This window comes from Rattus norvegicus, chromosome 10 (genome assembly GCF_036323735.1).
Source record: "Rattus norvegicus strain BN/NHsdMcwi chromosome 10, GRCr8, whole genome shotgun sequence".
Taxonomy (NCBI): domain Eukaryota; kingdom Metazoa; phylum Chordata; class Mammalia; order Rodentia; family Muridae; genus Rattus; species Rattus norvegicus.
In genome coordinates this window covers 58,112,567-58,134,805 of record NC_086028.1, presented here as the reverse complement: position 1 = coordinate 58,134,805, position 22,239 = coordinate 58,112,567, and the positions used below count along the sequence as shown (strand labels likewise).

General features: G+C 51.0%; 1 protein-coding gene across 4 annotated transcripts; it reads right to left on the bottom strand.

Annotated features, from left to right (window-relative positions):
• Window positions 1-2,638: 2,638 nt before the first annotated feature.
• On the bottom strand, window positions 2,639-17,699 carry P2rx1 (purinergic receptor P2X 1). 4 transcript variants are annotated; one of them, NM_012997.3, is made up of 12 exons: window positions 17,354-17,699; window positions 9,497-9,644; window positions 9,264-9,335; window positions 8,801-8,870; window positions 8,519-8,615; window positions 8,135-8,215; window positions 7,755-7,896; window positions 5,227-5,354; window positions 4,805-4,895; window positions 4,369-4,434; window positions 3,917-4,018; window positions 2,639-3,774 (listed from the first exon to the last, which is right to left on the bottom strand). In NM_012997.3, exons 1-12 carry the CDS (start codon window positions 17,488-17,490, stop codon window positions 3,709-3,711), a joined length of 1,200 nt encoding a protein of 399 aa, NP_037129.1. In that variant the 5' UTR covers window positions 17,491-17,699; the 3' UTR covers window positions 2,639-3,708. The 4 variants fall into 4 exon arrangements, with proteins under 4 accessions (NP_037129.1, NP_001135839.1, XP_038941212.1 ...); NM_001142367.2 differs by having other exon boundaries at window positions 7,755-7,877; window positions 8,197-8,215; XM_039085284.2 differs by lacking the exon at window positions 17,354-17,699 and adding an exon at window positions 17,080-17,257.
• Window positions 17,700-22,239: the final 4,540 nt, after the last annotated feature.

Sequence of the window (22,239 nt, the reverse complement as noted above, 5' to 3'; positions counted from 1 at the left end):
CTCTGCACCTCTTCACCTGAGTCCCGTCTGGACTAGGAACTCTTGAGAGCAAGGGTTGTACTGAATTCTTCCAGCACAACCTGACCTCCTAATGAGTGTCCAGCATATGTTTGTTGAATGAATAACTAACTTGGTCCAGCAACTGGAGGATTGGAAAGAGCTGGACTAAGAGACATCCCCCCCCCCCAGCTCTGAAGATTGACTCCAGGGCTTCCTGCATTCTAAGCAAGTGTGCTATCGCTGAGCTATCCCCCAATATTGAAGCAACAGTTTTGAGAGCCTTGAGGACCCACAGTCATGAGTAGAGCCATGGAAAGACTCAAGCAAATCTACTGAAATAAGGCTAAGAGGACTTTTAGCTAAAATCCTTGTCCCCAGCAACAACAACAACAAATGTTACATGAAAACCTTGGAAAACAGTTCTGGGCTGATATGGTGGCTCTGCTCCACAAAACCTTTGAGTTGTGGCTCCCTCCACCCCCTGCACCAGGAAGCCCTGGAATTAGCCTTTGTCCTCGTGGTTCTGAATTAGAGGCCAGAGCTCCAGTTATCACGAGTGTATTCCAGGATTTGGAATAGAGAGAAATAACGAAGGGTCAATGTTAATTAACTCTTTCTTTTAAGCATTTGTTTATGTGGATGAGTATTTTACCTGTATGTATGTATGCATGTATGTATGTATATATATGTGTGTGTATATGCATGTGTGTGCATCTATGTCTGCTTATGGATAGTTGTGAGCCACTGTGTAGGTGCTGGGAACTGAACCTGGATCCTCTGTAAGAGCAGCGTGCACTCTTAACCACTGAGCCATCTCTCTAGCCCCACACTAGCTCTTTTAAAGAAAGTGTCACAGAACATTCACCATACATCCCACCAACTCGAATGTTATCACATAACCAGGCCCAGTCTTGAGAGCTAGAACATGAAAAGGTGCTGGCCAGTGGTGGTACATCCCTTTAATCCTAGCACTCAGGAGGCAGAGGTAGGTGGATCTCCAAGTTCAAGGCCAGCCTGGTCTATAAAGTGAGTTCCAGGACATTGAGAGCTTCATAGAAAAAAATCCTGTCTCAAAAAAAAACAAAACAAAAAAGGAAAGAAAGAAAAAAAAGCCACCACCACCAACAACAACAAAAGACCATGCATGGAAAGGCAACCTCCATTATAAGCAACCAAATGTCCAACCAAGGAGCAAGGGTTATAGCACCAAGAAGACTGTGTGTGTGTGTGTGTGTGTGTGTGTGTGTGTGTGTGTGTGTGTGTGTGTGTGTGTGTGTGATTTCCAGAAACAATGGGCAATAGTGTGTCCCAGGCACTGCCTTGGGCACTTCACATGTCCCTTTTCCTCACCCTTAGCAGAGGTTGCCAGTACCCTGACACACAGAGCAGCCTTAGAGAGAAGCCACTTACCAAGGACACAGGGTGAGCTGTGTGAGAGCTGCAAGCGGCCTTCTTCCCCTACACTTCATGCTTGCCAGGAAATCGGGACAGGCTATACTGGCTACCGCTATAAGGAATCTTTGAACAACTGTTAAATGCTGGGAGCCAAACGAGATGGCGGCCCAAGTGTACCTGTGGCTTTTGCATCAAGGAGTCTGCTGGTGACCTTGGCAAGGGCATCTGGAAGTGGTGGGGGTGGGGATGCCAGCTACTGAGAAGGGCAAACTGGTCTTTCTGGAAGGGTTGCAATAAAGAGGGAGTAGGCTGGCTTGCAGGACATGAGCCAGAGAAGGAGGCAAGAGAGGAAAACATGCAGGAGGTAAGAGAGAGGAGGCCGCCTTGACCCGAGGAACCAGGCTAGTTGGATAATTTTTTCTTCCACACAGGGGGAAAAGAACAGTAGGCATGGGCCTTGGGCACTGGAAACAAGGAGAGTAGATGGTTCTTGGCTGGGGAAGGTGGCAGAAGGCCAAGGTCTGAGAGAACAACTGGTCCGTGCTGTCCACTCTGCTAGCCACTACATGTCAAATAGCTATGTACAGCTATTTTAGTGAACAAAAGACAATCGGAACTGGGTATAGTGCTGAATATCATTATCTTAGCATTTGAGAGGCTGAGGCAAGAGGATCCTGTGTTTAAACCATGCCATGTAACAAGGCATTGTTTAAAAAAAAAACTAAACTAAAAACTGAAATGACTCTAGGCTACCCTTGGCAAGTGGCCACCACATTGGACAGTACAGATCCATCACTATGAGTAGTTTGTGCTGGACAGACTGGTCTAGACAGAGTGGGGGTGGAGGTACTCAGAACCCCTGGTTGGATGTGAGCCCAGGCTAGAGGGTGTGCCTATGTGGCCGTCTCCACTCTCCAGCCATAAGCCTCATGTCTGGGGAAGTGTCCCCAGATCCCTGGGACAAGCCCCTCCCTCAACCATGTCTCCCAAAGCTGCTTCTGCTGTACTCAACTGCCCCACAGCCAGAAGAGCGTGCTCCTCGGTATTGGGAAGAGCGCTGGTGCCCTGTGCTGTGCAGAGACAGGGCTCAGGGACTGCTATAGACTCACTGGCCCAGCTTGCCCCAGGCATCCCTCACCAGCCTTCCCACAGGGACCTTAGCTGCTCAGCACAGCTGTGCATCTCACAGGCAAGCACACTGGACTTCAGACGGACTTGAAAGGAAAGCAAAAAAACACAGCTATTTGTCCTCATTCTTTTTATTGTGGCCCACCCCTTGCCTCCTCAGCCCTCATGTTCCGGCCAAGCTGGACAGGCTATGGAAACTGGGACTGGGCCACAGGCAAGGAGCCAGGATTCACCAGGGTTACATCTCCACCTGAGGTAGCTGAGTCAGGTTCAGGGGCTAGAAGGGCTGGTCTGGTGTGACTCCCTTGGGATGACACTGTATGGAGACTGTGTGTCCCTGCCTTGCAGTGTGGGTGTGTTCAGATGGCTGTGCTTGCAGTGCCCAAGCTGTTCCCTCCCACAGTGGGGGCGGAGGGTGGTATGTGTAGAGGTGTGTGTGCACATGGGGGTTCGTGAATCTCTTTGTGGCACAAGAACACACGACACACTTGCTGTCCACACAAATGCTGTGGGTGTTTGAGACCCTGCTCAGTGCCTACACCTGCCAGTTGGTGCTGACCCAAGGCTGACTGGGAGCTTAAGAATCAGAAAGCTCTGGGAGAGCAATTCTTAAGCCTCAGCTACAAAATGGCCTGCGTTTCTGGTTTAGGGGGTGGGGGTGTGTATCAGGCACCTGCACTGTTGATGAGCCTCCCCAGGAATTCTTTCGGAACTTCTTACAATGACAGCATCCATTGTTATCCAGTGTGGCAGCCACGGGCCAAAAGTGTCCCCGTAACTAGTTCAACCCAGCCATCTTTTTATTATATTTTAATTAAAGTTCAAACTGACACATCTGGCTAGTGGCTACCATGTGGAAGAGCCCAAATCTAGGCAGGTAAGGCTGTGGGAAAGACAATGACAGCCTGAGCCTTAAGCACAAAGCTAGAGTATAGATGTGTGAGGGGCCCAGCCATATGAACCCAAATTGGTGAAAACTGGAGGAGGCATCCCTCAGGAAGGGACATGTGGAACTGAAACCAGAGCTCTGAAATCCAAAGTCTTGCCTGTCTTCATGCTGAACCAGAGGGCCACTGGTGTCTGCCTTGCAGGAAAGCCTCTGGGAATGCCCTCTGCCCTGGCTCAAAGCCATCAGCCCTTGCCGGAAGCCACACACTGCGTCAAGTCCGGATCTCAAGACTAAGGTCAGGAGGTCCTCATGTTCTCCTGCAGGCCCAGAGTGGAGCTGGTGGCCACGGGGTCATGTTCACCCTGTGTACGCAATGTGGAAATGCAAGTCAGGTCCCAGAAGCACTGCCCTGCTGCACCAAGCCCTGCAGTACAGCGCCTGCCAACACTTGTACAAGCTGGAGGTCTTTGGAGGGACCTGCTCAAGACGCTGAAGTTCACTCACCTCTCCCGGCCCCATGTCCTCGGCATATTTGAACTTCTTCTGCTTGTAGTAGTGCCTCTTAGGCAGGATGTGGAGCAATAAGAGATCACAAAGCACTGTGGCCTGAGGACATGGAGGGGCAGAGATAAGAACGGGAATCTGGGGCAGATACAGACCTCCCATGTCCTACAGTGGTCCCTACTGCCTGCGGTCCTGCCTGGATCCTGCCACTCTAGACCCTAGTTTCCTGAAGACAGGATAAGGTGCTACAAGCCCCTCCTGGGACCCAGTCAGCCCATCTGACCTCTCTCCTGCCTTAACTCCAAGCCTCAGTTTCCCCAGGTACATCCTGGGGAAAGCAGCTGCTGTTCATTCATGAAAGGTAGCTGTGGTCACATTTTGAGATTCTGCTTCTGAGCGTAGAAGAGGAGCAGCTGAACTCCAGACAGCAAACATGTGTCCCCGGTACTTACCACTCCAAAGATGCCAATCCCAGAACCGATAGTAGTCATAGTAGGGATGATGTCAAACTTCCCAGCCTGGGGGGGTAGGGTCCAGGGGAGAACCAGATCAACAGAAGGGGCCCAGATAGAAAGGGTCAAGCCCTCCTCCCACAACTCCACACTATTCCCACTGCCAGTGGTCCAAGGCTGCGGCTTTCCTGAGAGCCAGCTTCAGGTCAGTAAACCTGAGCTTTCGACACTAACCCTGTTCCCCTAGACCCAAGGAGATGGTAGGAGAGCCATGGCAGTGGCTCAATACCTGGCCAGGGTCATCACCCACGTCTGTCCATGGTCATTAAAAGCAGATCTCTGATCACACCCATCCCATTTTGTCATTTATCCATAACAATAGACGTCCAAAGCAGGAAGGTCCCTTGGCAGCTGCCCCCTCACATGCGATACTTACCTTGCCATCCACAAGGATATCAAAGTGAATCCCAAACACCTTGAAGAGGTGACGACGGTTTGTCCCATTCTGCACGAAATGCCTGGCAAATCTGGGGGTGGGTGGGGGGTGGGGACAGACAGGTAGCAGGAGACAAAAACACACTGGGTGCCAGAGCGTTAGGAAAGGACCTTCCAGTACTGCTCAAGAAGAATGCCTCCGTCCATGAGAGTGGTATTCAACCCTTTCTTGACTCCCACCAAAGGGAACTCCAAGGGGTAGAGACCCAGGCCTGGGGACTCAAACATTTAAGGCTTTGTTTCCTGCTAGCTTCCTGTTTGACAACTCACACAGAATGGTGGCCATCTAGGGTCCTCTGGTCCCCTCTGGGAACATTTGTCGACCCATGTCATTCCAGAAATAGGCAGGGGCCAGTGAGGTACCTGAAGTTGAAGCCTGGAGACAGGTTCTTCTCCCCATACAGTCCGTGGAACTGGTAGATGGGTTTGCAGTGCCGAACGTGCCAGTCCAGATCACACTTCCAGTCAATGGTGATACCAACCACCCCACCCTGCCGGGACACAGGAACATAAGCTCTGGGCTTCAGGATTCTAAAACTCCTATCCAGGCTGGCAAGATGGCTTCATGAGTTTAAAAGAGGACAAAACAAAACGACAACAACAAAACTAGCAACAAGGAAAACTGTCTTATAAACGGACCCTACTCTCCTTGAAACATTGTTTTACATTGTTATTTTGCGTGTGGATACATACACTCTGTGTACATCTGTGACTGTGGAGTTCAGAGGACATTTGCAAGGGTGAGCTTCCACCATCTACCACGTGGGACCAGGTATTAAAGTCAAATTGTTAGGTTTTCAACCAAGTACCACCCATTTAGCCACTTTGTTCCCATCTGCACAATCTCAGAGAGGATATTCTGTATTTGAGAAGGGACACTGAGGTCTGCCGCCTCTCTGCTCTCACCTCCTCCCATCACTGAGCGATCTTTCTAGAATACACCGAGTGTTTCCCATCACAGGGCCTTTGTAACCCCTCTTCTTTCAGAAATCTTGTTCTTTTTCATTATTTGGCTGTTTTTATTGATGGCTTCCCTGACTGTCACCACCTCAGCTTACTCTTTCCTAAACAAAACCCATGTTTGCTTTTAGGCCATTTATCCCCTTTGGGTTTCAGTTGCTCAGTTGGTTGACTGGCTTTTGTTATTTTTCATTTTATTTGTATATGTATCTGGGTGAACGTCTGCCCCGTGTGTGGGGGCTCTCGGAGTCCAGAAGATGTCATTGGGTTCCCTGAAGCTGAAGTTATAGGTAGGTTGTGAACCACCTGATATGGGTGCAGGTCCTCTGGAAGGACAGCATGTGTTTTTAACTGCTGAGCCATCTCTCCAGTTCCTTAGTTTTTTGAGACTGGGTATTACTGTGTAGCCTAGGCTGGCCTTGAACTCGTGATCCCCTGCTCCTGCCTCCCGTGTGCTAGAATTGCAGGTGTGTGCTGGAACACCTGGCTTGTCATACGTGTATTCTGTGTGATTATTATCGACTTCTGTCCCCTAAGACTGTCAGGTCCAAGGGGAACAGAGCCATCTGGCACTCATCACTGTTTCTTAGTTCCTGGATCAAATCACAGTGCTGTGGGAGACAAAGCAGGCAGCCTTTGAACTAGAAGGGCCCTGTGAAGTCTGAGCAGAAAACACTTCAGAGAGTGAAGGGAGGCAAGGAACAGGACAGGTGGGTGGCTCGGGCCAAGAGCAGAGAGGTGATTAGAGAAGTGGGCAGGGAGCTGAGCCACTCAGCAGGGAGATGGGAACAGAGATCCAGACCTCTCAGTGGGTGAGGGCAGGTGTGGGCTCTAGAACCAGGCAGGCTGTAAAGCGTGACAGCCCTATAGGGTCAGGCAAACTGATGCTTGAACATCCACAGTTAACCACTGTCTGGCTGCTTCCACCTCCATGTGGTTCTTGAAAGCAAACCTCTGCAGACCTCTGCCATACACAAGTGTCTTAAGTGAGGCATGTTGGTGATCTCACAGAAAAAAAGACTGGTTACCATTTCCACATAGGCAGCTGCAGAAGCAGGGGCAAGAAGGATCCAGCGAGAGCAGGGTATAGAATTGTCCCAGTAAAGCAGAGCTGAGTGCTAACCAACGGGTGCGTGCTCACTTCATCCTCACAGCACCCCCATTGGAAGGAATGGTGCTATTAGTGTCTTCAGTGACAATTCTCAGACATGCTGAACTTAAGAGACCCATCTGAGGGCACACTGGATGGAAGTCAGAGTGGGATTTGAACCCAGGCTGCATCTTTGAGAGTCTTACAAAGGGAATCCAGGGGACATGTGAGTTCCATCCCCACCATGGAGAAAAAAAAACACACAAAATATTCCAGTGATTTTAGGCTGTAGTACAGCTCAGTGTTGGGGTACACCACTGAGCACTGTGAGGCCCATCCTCAGCAGAAAAAAAAATTAAAAATAAACCGGGTGTGGTGACACTGTACTCTTCATTGAGTACGCAGATGCGAGAGGATTAGGAGTTTGAGGCTAACCCAGGCTACACAGGGAGACCCTGACCCAAAACAAAATGAAGAAGAAGGAAGAGGAGGAGGAAGAGGAGGAGGAGGAGGAAGAGAGAGAGAGAGAGAGAGAGAGAGAGAGAGAGATGGAGAGAGGGAAGAGGAAAGAAGGAAAAAGGAAAAAAAGGAAGGAACCATCGAACATGGAAGTGATGTCTGCCCACATGCCCACATCTCTTCATTCTTAGCACCTCCTTCTCTATGGCAGGTTCAGACCAGGAGGACCTGCAAAGGACCCTTGGGAGATCTGGATCTAGGGGACAGTTTCATGCACACACTTGGCCTGTGTCAGGGGGAGGCAGAATGGGGCTGTCAGCCTGTGTCGTGACACCCAGCTGTCCCCTCCTTGCTGGCGCCCACCCTCCCATCCCATCCATACCTTCTCAGCAAGGCTGCGGAAGTCCTGGCCTGACTCTCGCACCACATAGCCAAGGTTGAAGACTGGGCACAGGGGGTGTTGAATCTTGTGATAGAGGCACTTCTTCATGTAGGTGCCATTCACCTCCTCTACCAGGTTGCGCCTGTGTGGAGGGCATGGGTAGCAGCCATGTGCCAGCTGGGAGGGTCCTCACTTCACTCAGCACTAGGAACCCCCAAGAACTCTACAGAGTATCCTTCTCCCAGAAAAGTCTGCTCTCCAGGAGGCAGGGCTAACACTGCTGCCTCCAGAACGCAAGCAGCCGGGGTGGAGAGAGAGTGTGTGAGAGCGACTGCAGCTGTGTCAAGCCACCTGCATCTCTGCCCTCCTTTCCCACGAACCTGTTGACCTTGAAGCGTGGAAAGCTGATGCTGTTTTTGATGAAGAGGGTGAAGTTCTCAGCCTCACGAAGAAGAGCAGGGCTGGGGGAGACAGCATTCACTCAGTGCCCTTCCCCAAGACTGTTCGTATGCCCCGAAGAGCTTGGCAGGGAGCACAGGGTTTTTCCTGCAGAGCGCACTGATGTGTGGTGGGGTTGGAGTGGCCATGCTGCAGATGGCACAGGGCCTTACAGGCTCCTAGACCAGGGAGACTCTTGGGCCTGGGCCATGTGGTTAGGGTGAGAGGTGGGATCAGAAATAGAAGAAACCCATTCTTGCCAGATCTGGATGTCTGTGGGCCTGAACCCTGTCTTTAGCTCCCTTGAAGGAGAAGACATCGGTTACCTTGGGATCTTGTCATCCACCTCTACAGGACACCAACCAAAGATCTCACATGTCTTCACAGTGCCATTGAAGGGCACACAGTTGCCTGTGCGAATACCTGTAGGGAGACAGGAGCCCCTGGGTTCCCACCCCATTCTGGGCTTCCACCTCATGGTAGATGAAAGCCAGGATGAGAATGGGCAGAGTCTCTCAGTGGAGAACAGCTTGGTGGGGAATGGGGTGCAGAGAGAGGCAGACACAGACAAGGTGGCTGTGGAGGTGGCAGGAAGGGGCTGGTCTTACCTTGGGCTTTCCTTTCTGCTTTTCCTGGAGTGCAGCCACTGTCATCCTGGCATATGCCACCTTCTGGGTTCTGGGGGACGGGAGAGCTGCTGGCCCCAGACCCTGTGGTTGGTCCTAAGGAGGACCCTTTCCTATCCCCCCCAGGGCCACAGTGTAGACATGGGGCAAAATCTTCTATTCCATAGGAGGCCTCTGCTCTCAGCCTCCTTCTTTCACATTTATCTATGTCTCTGCCTAGCTGACAAGTGCCAGTGTCCACTGGCAGGGGAGTGGCAGTTGGGATGGCGAGGCCCAGTGCCCAACAATGGCACTATCAGTGTCTGGGGGTTATTTTGTATGACTCTCTGTCAAACATTACATCATTAACATAATCAGAAAGCTCATTCCACATTACCACCAAGGTCCAAGGAGATTCCATTATGTTACCTCCCCTGTGGGTCCAGGAGAAGGGTGGGGTCCTCACCTCTGCACAATGGCCTTGAGTCTGCTGAGGGGTCACGATGAAGTTGGTCATAACTACAAAGGAGCTGTCCCCCTGGATGTGAAGGGCAGAGAGGTGAGGATGAGAATTGGTAGCTCCATGGTACCACGGTGGAGTCTCACAGTAAGGGAGACTGAGGCCCAGAGAGCATGGAGCTGGACTGGTCCTTCACAGAGCCTGCCAAGGCTTATGGGAGGAAGGATAGTGCAGCTTACGTGTGCTGGGAAGACATAGTCAGCCACGTCCCAGACCTGGGGTCCCAGGCCCTGGAGCTGGGTCACAGCCAAGCCCTTGAGCTTCACGGACACACTGCTGATGAGGTCACTTGAGGTCTGGTATCCTTTTTCATAGACAAACACCCACCTGCCGAGCCAGGGGAAACAGGGGAGTTAGGGTTCTGTGTACTGTTAGACAGGACATCCAAGGATGCAGGTGGCTGGGAAGGCCTCTGTCTTTTCTGGCATCCTCTTGTCCACCTTGGAAACATTTCTGAGTCTCTTTGGTTCCCAAGTAGTTTCCCAGACTGCAGCCAAGACAGCCTTGCCTGCTGCCCCCTGCTGGCCGGTGCCTAATTTACCACTACTCCACCTCAGCCAAGGAGGAGACCAACCCATGCAGCTACTAACTGTCTCTCCTAGTCCTTCTCCAAGAGCTATTTTCCAGGGCCCCTGGCCAGCTCTTGACCCCAATCCTCCTTCCCAACACTCTGTTTCTTTCCACAAGACTTCCATCAAAGTATGAGGACTGCCCAGGCGACTGGCTTTGCCTCCTAGGGCTGCTCCCCGGTGCTGTGACGTGTGGAGTAGATTCTTCATCTTCCTCATCTGTACATCGGGAATGACACTAGTACTAGTCTGTCAAGTGAGTTAATGCAAAGAAGTTGCTTAGGATGCTAGCTGGCGCTAGCAAAGTCCGAGCTATCATTCTATGTAGACAGGGAGGATGAGAACTCCTCTCTCTGTGTAGCCAGGACATGGGGCTAGAGACTGTAACCCCACCTTGCAGCATCCAGCCCCCTCTCCCAAATTGTTATGTGAGTGATTCACATTTACTCAAGAAGGCTCAGTGGGACAGACCTCACCCTCAGGAATGGGCACATGGCCAAGGTTTGCTGATCAATGTCCCACCCTTGTGGCAGAAATAGTGAGTCTAACTGTCATCAGAGGAGTGTCAGTAGCAAAGCCAGATTTCTTTTTTCTTGAGATTTCTTAGGAAAAATCTACCAGAATTTACTTCCTCTGTGTGGATGCTAAGCAGGGCACACACCTGGGAGACCAACACTACTGGCAGTCATTTTGCCATCTCCAAGCACCAACCTGAGGATAGAAGCAGAAGATGAAGAGGACCAGACTCCTGACCATATTGCTGGAGCCCTTGAGGGGTGGGGGGACCCAGTTGCTGGGCTTTACTAGAACATGAGCTAAGGAAGTTTATTCCACTGTTAGCTTAGGTTTCGTTTCCAATGCTTACACTGGAAATTTTGTATCGCACTTCTGTCTGAGGAGAGCCTCTTCCTTTAGAAGAGACTGTAGATTTAGGGTGTGTTGCCCACCGGAGTATGTACCCACGGTCCTCTGCAGGGAGAAGATGGTAGGAGTGTATGCTCTCTTCCTGCCGTTCTTTCCCTTACTTAGACAAAGAGCTCGGAGTCATCTACTCTGGGGACGGGGACTCTCTAAGCCTTACTCCCAGAGTCACTGTCTTTTCCCTGTCCGGGGCTCCAGGGAAGCAGCTGGACCACTGTCCTACTTTAATCATCGACTAGAAGCCTGCGCTGGAACCTATCCCTCTTCCAAGTCTAAGCGTGGTCACTGCTGCCCCCTGCAGGTTCCAAATAGCAACAGGTGAAGCCAAACAAAGGTCTAGGTTCTTCTGAGGCTGCCTGCCAGGCTGCCCTGCTGGGAGACAACAGAAAGGTTCCTCACTCCCATGGTCCCTTTCTCCAGTCAGGCCTCTGCTCTGCACCCCAGCTTAAAGGGGCTGCTGCACATTCTAAGCCTAGAGAAGCCACTGGTCTCCACTTCACATCTCTATCCTCAGAACCCCAGTTTCTCCCTTCGCCCAATAACAACACATTACACAGCAGACGGAGAATCTGAAGTCTGAGCATTCCCCACTCCAGAAAGTCAGAGGTCAAACAGGAGCAGACCCAGGCTGGAGGCCTCCCACCCAGGGTGGCTCAGCACCGGTGTGGGCGTGTCTTTCAGGAGCTGCTTCTGCTCTAGCTATGGTTGGGACCATTACACAGTTTCTGAGCTGTGTCTGCCTGCTGTTCTGGGGGGTCAAAAGGAAATGTCAAGTCTGGCATTTGTGACCTCGGTTCTGATAATAATAACTTTGGCACGACAGCACTAGGTCTGTCATTCCAAAGCTATGTCTTTTTAAAAGATTTTATTTTTAACTGTGTGTGTGTGTGTGTGTGTGTGTGTGTGTACATAACTATAGATAACCATGAAGACTAAAACAAGGCATTGAACCCTGTGAAGCCAGAATTACCGGTGAGTGTGACTGCCCATGTGAAATAAGTCCTGGGAACTGAACTCGGGTCCTCTGTGCAAGCAGTACACACTCTTAACTGCTGGACCAGCTCTTCCAAAGCCATGCCTTGGCCTGGCCTTATGGTTGCCACTCCGGAAAGGTCATCAAAGAGGTCTGAGGTCAGAGACACTACCATCTTCACCCTCAACTTCCAGGAATTACCCTTGCCGGTCTCTGCAGCTCTCCTGGGGGCTCCCTTCTCAAAGAAGACGCATAGTGAAGTGGCCCATGTATTAGACATGCCAGATGTATGGCTTCAAACTCGAGGTTAAACCTCTCTGAGCTCCCAGCCTTCACAGTAAAATAGAGGATGCCCTGCCTGGAAGGTAATGTCCACTCGCCAAATCTCTAACAAGGTTGTATACACAGGCCTGGCCCACAAAGACGAAAACATCTTGGTAATTGCCTGGAGAGGGCTCTATGAGTTCTCTGCAAGTAAATTAATAAAGTACCTGGCGTGTCACAGACACATGGAAATGAAACTCTCTCGTCATAGCCTTCCCTCCCTGGGGTCTCCATTCTCAGCCCAGGGTGAGCTCTGATGAGCTGCTTCATGTACACTTGCCTCAAGATCTACCCACCATGCCTGTGCTCCGCCCCTACGACTCGGCCCCATGCATCTAGTTATCACTCAACAAACAGAGATGTACTAAGCCCGTCTTCTGGGCCAGGCACTGTTCTTGACACTAAAACCACAGAAGTGAGCAAAATCCACGAGCCTGCCCTCAAGAAGTCCGCATAGATGCTTGCAGCTCTGGGTGCGTTGTGTGTCATCAGTTTGATTGCGTCTGGAGTCACCTAGCAGACTCCCTCAGGACCTGCCCACTGAGGAGTAACGGAAAGGGCAGGTTAACTCAGAGTGAGCAGTCCCTTCCCACAGGCCCAGGGACAAAGAAGTCAGAGAAGAAGCAGTGTGGTCTGTCTGTCTTCACTTCCTCCTGGAGTGTGTACCATTGCTGTGGCTGACATCCTCCGCTGACACCACACCCTACCTTCCTTGGTCTTCCAATGTGAGCTGAGAACCAGTGACTCTCCAGGAATTTTCCAGGCCTCCCATGCCATATCGGGATCCCTGAGGTATAGCTTCACGGACTGATCAGCTACGAAGCTGTCAGCCTCAGCACATGCAGAGAGCCGAGGTTAAACTACCTGTCCCGTATCTATTGTGTGAGTCCATGTAGCCACTCCCCTTCTGTGCTACACATGCGTTCTGTCAGTGCTGTTCCTGTAGAGGACTTTTCCTACCACGTATCTGGGTACTGAGGAATGGGGCCATTGCTTAGATAAGACTGACCGTGTATACCCTAGGCCTTTGAAACCGGTCTGTGGCAGAGTTTGGAGCTGTGGGCTAGAGAAGCCCTTGGATGCTGTAAGCGTAATAAGCCTTTATGGTGGGAATTGAGGACGCTAAGAGAAATGCAGCCAGTAGGGACCAAGATCATGAGGTCTCACGGGGTATAGAAGCTCTTTTGGGAACTGGGCCACCGGGTCATTCCTGTTCGTATATGGCACAGAACTTGACATCCTTATGTCTCTGTCCTGAGAACGTGGATGAGGCTGAATCCCAAAGCAGTAAGCTAATTTGGGGGTGTGTGTGTGGGCGGGGAGAAGTTGTAGGTGGGGAGAAGCTGTCTTTGTTGTTTGGACCATTTGAAACAAAGTCTCAAACATCCCTTCTTAGGCTCAGACTCGCTGTGTAGCTGAGGACTACCTTGAACTCCTGCGTCCACCTGCTGAGTACTGGGACTGCAGGGACACACCCCACCCACGTCTGTGTGAACTGGGGACAGAATCCAGGGCTTCATCCAAGCTGTGCAAACACTATCTCAACTGAGCTACATCCCCAGAGAGGAAGGTTTAACTTAGCTGGGAATGCCCACCCTGAGTGTGGGCAGCACCACTTGTGAGCTGACTACGAAAGAGAAAGCAAGCCAGCATTCTCACTGCTTCCTGAGGAGACCGGCCATCCCAGTTCCTGCCACTGCAGCCAGAGCTACCGCCACCATGCCTTCACCATCATGATTGACTGTATCCTCCAACCATAAACCAAAATAGACCCCTTCCACCTTAGTTAATTACTTAGGTAATTAATATACTTGGGGCCCTACATCCACTGTCCACACCAGACATCTCATAGGCATCTCTGACGTAACAGACTGTTTGGAAAATCTGAAATATGGGATTTCACTTGACCTTACACCACTACTACCTGTATACCTTAGAGGAAAAAAATCCACCAAAGTACTGGTCCACAAAGACGCAGGGTAGCAGTGCTTTTAGGAGCCAAAAAGTGGGACCAGCCTAAAATGTCCAACCACAGGTCGTCTAATAAACAAGACGCAATGGAGTATTATTTGGCCATAAAAAGCACTGGGGCACTGGTACATGTCACAAGCAACACAAGAGGAAGAATCCAGATACAAAAAGGCACATGGCTTCTATTTATAGGAAATGCCCAGAATAGGCAAGCAGCGAGGAGAGGGGGGAGTGATTTTTTTGAGTGACAGAAATGTAATGATACAACCTTGTGAATTATAAGGACAACATGCCTGTGAGGCTTTTTGATTTGAGACAGTATCATCGTGTACTCCAAACTGGCTTGGAACTCACCGTGTAGCCCAGGCTAACCTTGAATTTATGATACCGAGTGCTGGGATTATAGGTAAATACCAACATGCCTGATTAGAATTATGGTGTGTGTGCATGCGTGTGTGTGTGTGTGTGTGTGTGTGTGTGTGTGTGTGTGTGTTGCATCCATGAGTTTGTGTGTGTGTTTATAAAAACTAAGGAATAGCTCGGTGGTCAGGGAGTGCAATTAACATGCTCAAGACCCTGGGTTTAATTCTGAACATCAAATAAATGAAAGACAAGTTAATTAAAAGAGGGGGCTGGAGAGTTGGCTCAGCAGTTAAGAGCACTGACTTCTCTTCCAGAAGACCCAGGTTCAATTCCTAGCACCCACACAACAGCTCACAACTGTCTGTAACTCCAAGATCTGACACAAACTTACACACAGGCAAAACACTGATTCACACAAAATTAAAAAATTACTTTCCAGGTCTGGAGCGATGGCTCAGAGGTTAAGAGCACTGACTGCTCTTCCAAAGGTCCTGAGTTCAATTCTCAGCAACCACATGGTAGCTCACAACCATCTGTAATGGAGTCTGATGCCCACTTCTGGTGTGTCTGAAGACAGCTACAGTGTACTTATATATAATAAATAAATCTTTAAAAAATAATTACTTTTTTTTAAAAGTTAATTAAGGGTTGGGGATTTAGCTCAGTGGTAGAGAACTTGCCTAGCAAGCGCAAGGCCCTGGGTTCGGTCCCCAGCTCCGAAAAAAAGAAAAAAAAATGCCTATTAAAAGTTAATTAAAAGAGAAGGTATAATGGTATTTGAAGTCAGTCTCATGCAAGTTCCAGTCACTGAACAAAACATTCAGCTAGAGTCAGACATGCTAGCACACATCTTTACTCCTAGCACTTGGGGGGCAGAGGCAAGTGGATATCTGTGAGTATGAACCCAGAACACAGTGAGTTCCAGAAGAGCCAGGGGAACCCCCAACTTCCCTTCAGCACCCACAGGACCAGACATCCAGGCAAACACACAGATACCTAGCAAAGAAGAGGATCCTTATAGCAAGCCCTTTTCCCTTCACAAGGAAGAGCATGGTCCTCTCCAACCGCTGTCCCATGTAACAGTGGGGGAACTGAGGCTGGCAATGCCCAGGCTCAGAAGTCAATGTAGCATCAGGCAGTGGCCAGATGAGGGCGACAGAGGCAGTAGGTGCCATAGCTAGAGCTAGCAAGTGCCCCAGTGGGCAGGGAAGCCTGGGTTTGGGGACCTGAAGACCTTGCCTTTGGCTCTGCTGTGCGAACTGGGCATTTTAGTGAGACTAGTCGCCTCCCTCACCTCCAATACCCCCACCCTCACACCAACAAGAACTACCTCCATTTGAAACTGATAGACCATCTCAGGGCAGAAGACAGGAAAGAGGGATGGAGTGAGGTTCCTGTCGCAGGAGGTAGGGATCAGGACTAAGGTGCAGAAGGGACTCAGCTTGCAGCAGAGCTGGGATGGGTAGACTGTCCCTTCTGTCCTGACACTGTGACAGCCAGGAACTGCTCATAGCCACAGCTCTGAAAACACAGTAAAGAGCCCCTGGGGCCTGAGTCGGGATAACCATTTTGGTCTCCCCAAGTGAGAAACAGGCTAAGCTTGAGTAGTGACTTCCCCTTCTTGGAGGAACTAGGAAAAAACTAATGGCGGACATTTACACTCCTCATGTGCTCAACATGTGGTTATTGGCGCCCATCAGGAAGTTTCCTAGAAGCCTTGTGGGGGGTGGGAAGGGAGGAGGCAGAGCAAAGGCCCGGGGCTCCTCTCGGCCTTAGTTTTCCTCCTAAGCTTGACTACATTGATTTGTGACCGAGAGGGAGACAGAGCCCGAGGTGCATCCAAAGGATCCTAGCCTTGGCTGCCTCTGACCAGCTCTGAATCTTAGGGACCCAGTGAAGAGAAGAAAGTCTGTTCTAGGGGCTAGGCCCTCCCAAAAGGTTAGTACCACATGAGTAGCTCTTTGGGCCCTTAGTTCCGGTTCCCCTACATGGGAATGTGCAGCACCCTCAGAACCACACAGCAGTCAGGCTGGACTGCTGGGTGCTCCCAGGCTCCCATTAGGACCCAACCCTTTTAGTGACTCCAGGGTCTCCAGGGGCTCTTTTTATCACAACTGTGAGTAAACATGATGTCCCTGACATGTGGCGATGCCTCAGGTACCCAACTACCTCAGACCCAGGGCAGACAGAGCCACAGCCATATGTTTGCACATCCAGCACAGGTACATAAAGCCAATGGTACATGGCTAAACATTCAGGACATGGGCAGTCACTTAGCACCACGCTAGGCCACACAACACATAGCAACATGCAAGATCCAGGACAACCTAGCCTTTGCATCATTCCCAGGCTAGCCAGATGGCTGAGGGAGACCTGTGCTGCTCTGACCCTGTGCCGGGGAGGAGACGCCACACTTAGGAATGGAGACTTCTTCTGTGCCTCCGTCAAGATGCTAAGTGTTCAGAATCCAGTTGCCTTTATTTCCCAGGGGCCTGGATATCCCAGGTTGTCCTTTGTTCAGACTGGAGAGATGGGAACAGAGCCTGTCTTCTGGCGAGTAAAATGGGGTGTCGCTTTGTCTCGGCTGCATGTGGGAAGGTGGAGGTGAAAAGGGCTCTAGCAGGGAGTACCACTCACTCACTAGAAAGGACCAGTTGCCGTGTCACTTCCTCAGGACCCACAACGGTGTTGCCTCTTGGTCATCATGCACCCAGAGAAGTATGTCCTATCCTGTGATGATGTCTCCATCTTGACAGTGGGCTGACAGGGCCTATTTCTTCTTAATAGCATGGAGGCTCACCAGAACTTGGCAGTGCATAGAGAGATGAGGGGTTCCTCAGTACCCCAGAGCTCTCAGGATTGGCACATGTAGAGGACAGGCGCCCAAAGGTGGTGGGAGGGGGACTTAGACTCACCCAATGACGTAGACCAGAACCACCAACTGGATCAGACGGAAAATGACTCCCACCTTCTTGTTTCGTACCAGCACCATCCGGGGAGTGTCATATTCAAAGAAGAAGGCTGACAGCTCATCTTGCAGCCGCCGAGCCATGGTGGGCCAGAAGGGGCTCAGAGATGAACACCCCACACGGCCTCTATGGTCAAGGGCAGGCCACCATCTGCATCTACAATAGCAGTGGAGTGACTGGGGCTTCCCGGCCCCTTAAGGACAGAGCAGGCTAGGTGGGACCAGAGTTGGAGGTTCGATGGTGGGGTCTGGGTTGGGAGGAAAAACCCTGGGTGATCAGAACAGCTTTTGGCTGCTGGCAGGCAGTGGAGTACCGGCCCGTGGTGCCGGTGAAATAAATTCCCAAAGATAGACAGAGGCGGAGCCAGTGAGGCCACCCAGGCCCAGCCCCACTACCCCTTTAGGCTCCGCCTGGGCCCTGCTGGGCCTCCGGAAACAGGAGCTGCTCTCAGGAAACCACCATGGCCACCAGCCACAGGGCCAGAGATAAAGCTACTGGCTACCCCCATTCCAGGAACCTGACAGGACAGAACTGGAGGGTCCGGGCAGGACTTGAGATGAAATCCGTCAGAGTGTTACATCCATCTCTACACCCACAGTCTCAGAGTAGACAGCTCAGTCCTGGGGACCTGTAGGGAGACAGGCAGAAGTGGATGTCAAGTCCTGTAGCCCAGAGCTGCCCTTGGATGCTCCCCATTCATCAGTCCCGTCAAATCCAAGCCTGGCCAATGCCCATTAACTTCAGCCTTAGGCTGGCATCTCTATGTGCAGCCTTGCTCTCCCACTGTCTGTCCTCCTGACACCACTCCCATCCCATTCTTGACACCAGAATGGACAGGGAGGTAGACATCTAGATGAGACTAGGGTCACCTATGCCTAGGGAGTTCTAAGACCCAGCCGGGAAAACCTAATATTAGGCAGTTTTGTCACTTGTTAAGGGCTTGGGGACATTGTCTGGCCTCTCTAAGTCTGCTTCTTGTAAAATGGGGCAACATAACACTTTTCCTACAGAGGGAAGAAGCGCTTGGGGGAGGGTCCCAGCAACCCCAGGGACAGAAAACTAGAATAGAATACTAATTCAATAGAAAACTGTTGAATTAGAAGTTTAGGTCCAGTAGAATTAGAAGTTAGGTCCCTTGTCTTCCTCAATATTAACCCAGACCCTGAGAATAGGGGTCCCAAGAACCAGATCAGGTTGGCTCACACTGTATACCTAAGGACAGAGGGGAACAATCTCACTCTGATCTACTGGAAAAACCGACCCGAAGGACGGGTCTCCTGGTAGCCTTCACTGCCCTGCACCCTAGGCCAAGCTGACACACACTGAATGCCGATAAGAAATCTTCTTCCTCATGAGCTACTAGCAGGGAGCAAGTGGCCCTGTGCAGGGTACCGAGGCTTGTGCAAACTGTCCCCTCCCAGCACCCAAGACCAGTACCAATCTCTTGGATAGAACACACACACACACACACACACACACACACACACACACACACACGACATTCCAGTAGGAACTCTCTCAACTGTCTGACGCCACTGTCCAGGGTGGTGGGAACCACATCCTTCGCTTTTTTCCTAAGGAGCCAGAGTTTCAGCAGGCTCCTTGACCTTGCCTTGACCCCAAACAAAAGGGCATGCCCCTCTCCCAACTGACTTCGTGTCCAGCTGTTGGAGCAGGAGGCCCAGAGATGAACCGTTTGTGATAGGAGTGGTGGGTGCTAAGACTGAGCCATCTCTGTGTTCTCCCCACCGATGTTCACGCCATTTTCTACAGAGGGACCAGTTCCAATTGAGGGAGAAAGGATGAAGAGAAGGAAGGAAGGGGAAGGCAGCCATGGTCCAGTATGCGTGCTACAGCTGCCCTCTCCTACACTCCTCATCTTCCTTCCCCACTTCACCTCCTCCTCCCTTCCTTTCTCTTCCCTCTCTTCCGCCTTTTCTTCTTTCTCCCCATCCTCTTTCCTTTTACTTTTCCTCTTCTGCCCCCTTCTTACTCTATCCTCAAGAAGCGCCAGTTGGGTAGACTGTCAGGCCTGCCTCCGGGCATCAGCCCTGCACTCAGGAAGCATGGCAGAGAGGACCACCTGAAGGTACTGAAAGAGCCAAGATGGGACCAAAGGCACAACTTTCTTCTCTTGATAATAACTCTGTAGAAGCAAGCCAACCACATGGGACTATAGGGCCTCAGTGGGTGCAAACATGAGGACCCAACTTTGGCTCCCCAGCACTCCCTGGGGCTCAGCAGCAGCATCTGTAACCCAGCGCAGGACTGGTAGAGATAAGTGGGCCCCTGGAGCTCACGGACCAGCCAGCCAAACTCAAAGGTAGGGAGCCATTGACGAAGACATCTGATATTGACTTTCAACCTCCAAACACACACACATACCCTTCTCCATATGCACACACCCCTCCAGATGTGCAAGCCCCCCCACACACACACGATAAATCTCTCTTGCACTGATTCACTCTTACGGACAGACATCTTGTGTCCTAGGCTTTGTTAGTACAGGTGGAGAGAACACATGTGAGAATTCCACACAATGGAGTTCAGCTGACTTTCTTTACTATGGCCCTATAAAGTGGATGCTAGAGTGCCCATTATACAGATGCTCTGCAAGTTGAACACCTGGTCAAAGGTCATGGAACAAGAAGTTCTTGAGTTTGCTTGTGGCTGAAAGAGAGGCTCCCCAAAGTCTAAGGGCTTGGCTCAGGTCCCACCCGAAGACTCCAACACTGGAGATCTGCCAGGCCTGCCTTATAAGCCCAAAGGCCGAGTGGCCAGCTCCAGTTCTGGGCCGGGCCTTGTAGGGAGACATGGCCCTGCTGCCAACGACTCGGCCCCAGGACAGCCTTCCCTGCTTGGCTAAATTTAGCGGCTGTGTGGGTATGGAGGGGGTCAGTGCCCATCCTGGAGCCACTGCCCAGGCCTGGAGGGCAGCCTGAATCCTCAACAGGGTGAGTGGCATCGATCCCACTTGTCTCCTTAGCCACTCAGGGTCCCTGGCAGTCCAACTCCCACGCTGTGTGGGCCTGCCCTGGTGTTCTCAGGGAGTCATCCCAACTCCCAACTGCCCCTCTAATGCTATTGGAACAGAGCTCTTGACCTAACTGTCAAGGGGAGGTCTATGGAGAAGGCTGGGTACCAGCCATGGCCCCAGGCCTGGCTTCTCCCCATTGTGTGATTTTTTTCCAGACCTCTTCCCTCCCACTGTGGGCCATGACCGGGCTGGTGCCTATCCTTCAGTGCCCAAGGCATCATGGTCTGCTAGTCCGCCTCCACTCTTGCTGTAGCTTTCTCTGCAGACTTTCTCTGTCTGTCTTCTCAGTAGTAAGGGGCTTCAGGCTGACATAGGTCCCTGTCCCTAACACTAACCACTCACTGAAGAGGTTTGTTTCTTGGTCAATTCTCAAAGTTGCCACCCTTCTGCCATGGGCAGCACAGATTTACTTAAACCGTTCCTATGGCCCTCCCTTTCTTATTTATTTAAGATAACGTCTCATGCATCCCAGGCTGACCATGGGTGGGCAGTCACCTTGAACTTCGGATCCCTCTGCCTCCATTTCCCAAGTGCTGGGATTATGACGTGTACCACCAAGTCCAGTTCATGCAGAAATGGAGATCAAACCCTAGGTGTTGTACATGCCAGGCAAACTACACCTCTAGGTCCTCTTTTTTTTTTTTTTTAAATCAAACTAAGTTCAAGTGGAATACATTTTTTTAAGCTTCCCCTTTTGACAGTTTGATGAGTTCTAAAAAATACATGTGCTGTTCTCTGACACATTATTCTAGAAGGAGTCCTTCCTGACCCCTCACACTTTGGTTTTCCTAGATAGGGTCTCTCCGTTCTGGAACTCACCCTATAGACCTGGCTAGCCTCAAACTCAGAGATCTGCCCGCCTCTGCTGGGATTAAAGGCCTGTGCCATCACACCTGGTTCCTTGTGCCTCTTTGCACTCACTCTTTCCCCGGTTCCTAGGCCCAGCCATTACTGATCTGCTGAAATGTATATTTATCCTGTCTTTTGTGGTACTCCCAGGGAGGTGCAAGCACACAGGATGAGCTCTGTTAGTATCTGGCCTCTTTCAACCAACACACTGATTATTTATTTACTTGAGACAGAATTTCATATGGTAGCCCAGGATGGCCCAGACCTTTGCTACAACTCTCCTGCCCCAGCCTCTCTAGTGCTGAGATTTTAGACATGCACTGTCATGGCTAACTTGTCATAATGATTTTAAGTTATCTGTGTAGCTGTATGTATTGAAAATGTATGCTTCTTGGTTGCTAAAGACTTTCTGTTGTACAAAGCTATAGTGCGTGGTTCCTCCATCTGAAGATGACTGCAGTCCTGTGATGGGCAGCAGCCTGTTGGATCAGGTTCTGGATGCCGTGTTCCATTCCTTGGGACCAGGTCTCCAGATGCCCGTACTCCTTTCTTGGCTCTGCCTTCCATTTGGATCTTCCACGTCTCGTGCACAGCCCCAATCTGCTCCCTCCCCTTGCAGAGGGGGCCTGGAGAGTGCAACGTCTTGGTTTCCAGAAAAGCAAGGGGACCCTGGGGCACCTTGGCAGCTGCCACCTCGGAGCCAGAAAGGAGTGTGCCGGGATCGCCTGGGAGCTCCCTCCTGGGTGAGGTGAGGAAACCTCTCTGTTTACCTTGGCTGCCTTGCCTCGGGCTGTAGATGCCATGCTGTGTGCTGGACAGAGATGGATTTGGGCAGGCCCTGTGTGGGTGGAGGCAAAATGGACCAGGCCACCATGCTCCAGATGTCGCTGCGGAAGCTGGAGCCACCCACCTCTTCTGCAAGTTCCCTTAAGCTTAGACTATCTCA

Coding starts and splice junctions, on each gene's coding strand:
- P2rx1 (NM_012997.3), bottom strand. CDS start 17,490: ATGGCTCGGCGGCTGCAAGATGAGCTGTCAGCCTTCTTCTTTGAATAT. Junction 9,336..9,496: donor ACTATGTCTTCCCAGCACAC/GTAAGCTGCACT, acceptor CTTCACATCCAG/GGGGACAGCTCCTTTGTAGT. Junction 3,775..3,916: donor AGGACATGGGGCCGGGAGAG/GTGAGTGAACTT, acceptor TTGCGTACACAG/GGTGAACATGACCCCGTGGC.